The 1,119-nt window shown below is 47.7% G+C and overlaps 1 protein-coding gene across 1 annotated transcript; it reads right to left on the bottom strand.

Moving 5' to 3' along the window:
• Window positions 1-382: 382 nt before the first annotated feature.
• On the bottom strand, window positions 383-1,113 carry LOC107158111 (C-type lectin domain family 10 member A-like). The gene is made up of 3 exons (XM_015504569.2): window positions 1,067-1,113; window positions 887-993; window positions 383-776 (listed from the first exon to the last, which is right to left on the bottom strand). Exons 2-3 carry the CDS (start codon window positions 973-975, stop codon window positions 620-622), a joined length of 246 nt encoding a protein of 81 aa, XP_015360055.1. The 5' UTR covers window positions 976-993; window positions 1,067-1,113; the 3' UTR covers window positions 383-619.
• Between the last annotated feature and the right edge of the window lie 6 nt (window positions 1,114-1,119).

The raw sequence follows: 1,119 nt of genomic DNA on the forward strand, positions 1-1,119 counted from the left end.
AGGGACTCTGGGTTGTATGTGCTCATGGTATTTGTCACCTGTCTCTGAATGCAACTTGTGGTTACTATCACAAAAGCAGCAGACACCAGTCAGTTTCATAGTATTTTGAAGCACTCAACAGATGAGGGGATTCAGCCCTGGGGTTTCTGCTGAAGTGAGTGGTCTCCATTAACAATCCTGTCTTGTAGCCGAGTTTCATAGAACAGAATAACTTGCCCAAGTTCAAAACCTGTGAATAACAAAACTGGGCTCCTAACCAGACCATCTGGCCCCAAACCCATTCAGTTCTCATGATGCCTCTTACCAGCCCAAGTCTTCCCAATGCCAACCAGGCCCCTCCCAGTTCCTAATGCCACTAACCAGACAGCTGTTAAACAGAATGTTTAAATATATTTATTTTCCTTTTATTCTTAAAAAAGAGAGAGAGAAGTCAAAATAAGCTTCACACACTGCAGAAAGTGTCATGAGTTTCAACTTCCCCCTCCTTCCAAAATCACTGTACCCTTAAAATCCTAGATGAAAATCTCCAAAATGGTGGAGACTCCCACACAGGAGGATTTCCAATCCAGACTATGGCAGCTCAAGGCATTGAGGAAATAAATTAAGGTGAGGGAGACTCCTAGCTGGTCTTGCCCAGCTCTATCTCACAGATCCAGTGGTAGGGCCTCCGGCAGACATCATCATTCCAGCGACCATCATTGGTAAAGTGGGCACAATCCTCACCTCCTCCCAGCCCATGCCCAGTCCAGTCATCAGGCTGATTTGGACTCCAGTACCTGCAGACAAGAGATAGCTGTGTACCCAGGGAGGTCAGATTCAGCCATGAGGCCCTCCCATCTTCGAGACACAGGCTAAGAAGCCCGATTAGGAGAGGACACAAACTCACTTGAAGCCTCTCTCATAGTCAGTCCCATCCACCCATCTCCAAGGTCCATTTTGGTCAGTGAGGCCCATCCAGGAGGGCACAGAGCTCATGTGCTTCTCAATGAATTTCTGTGGAGAAAACAAGGGGTTGATGACCTTTCCCTTACATCAGACAGCCAATAAGAGGAGCTACCAGGCTTACCTGCTCTTCTAGGGAGGTGACCACCACCAGGTGGGAGTTCTGCAACTGGCAGT

This window comes from Marmota marmota, unplaced genomic scaffold, assembly GCF_001458135.2.
Source record: "Marmota marmota marmota unplaced genomic scaffold, marMar, whole genome shotgun sequence".
Lineage (NCBI taxonomy): Eukaryota > Metazoa > Chordata > Mammalia > Rodentia > Sciuridae > Marmota > Marmota marmota.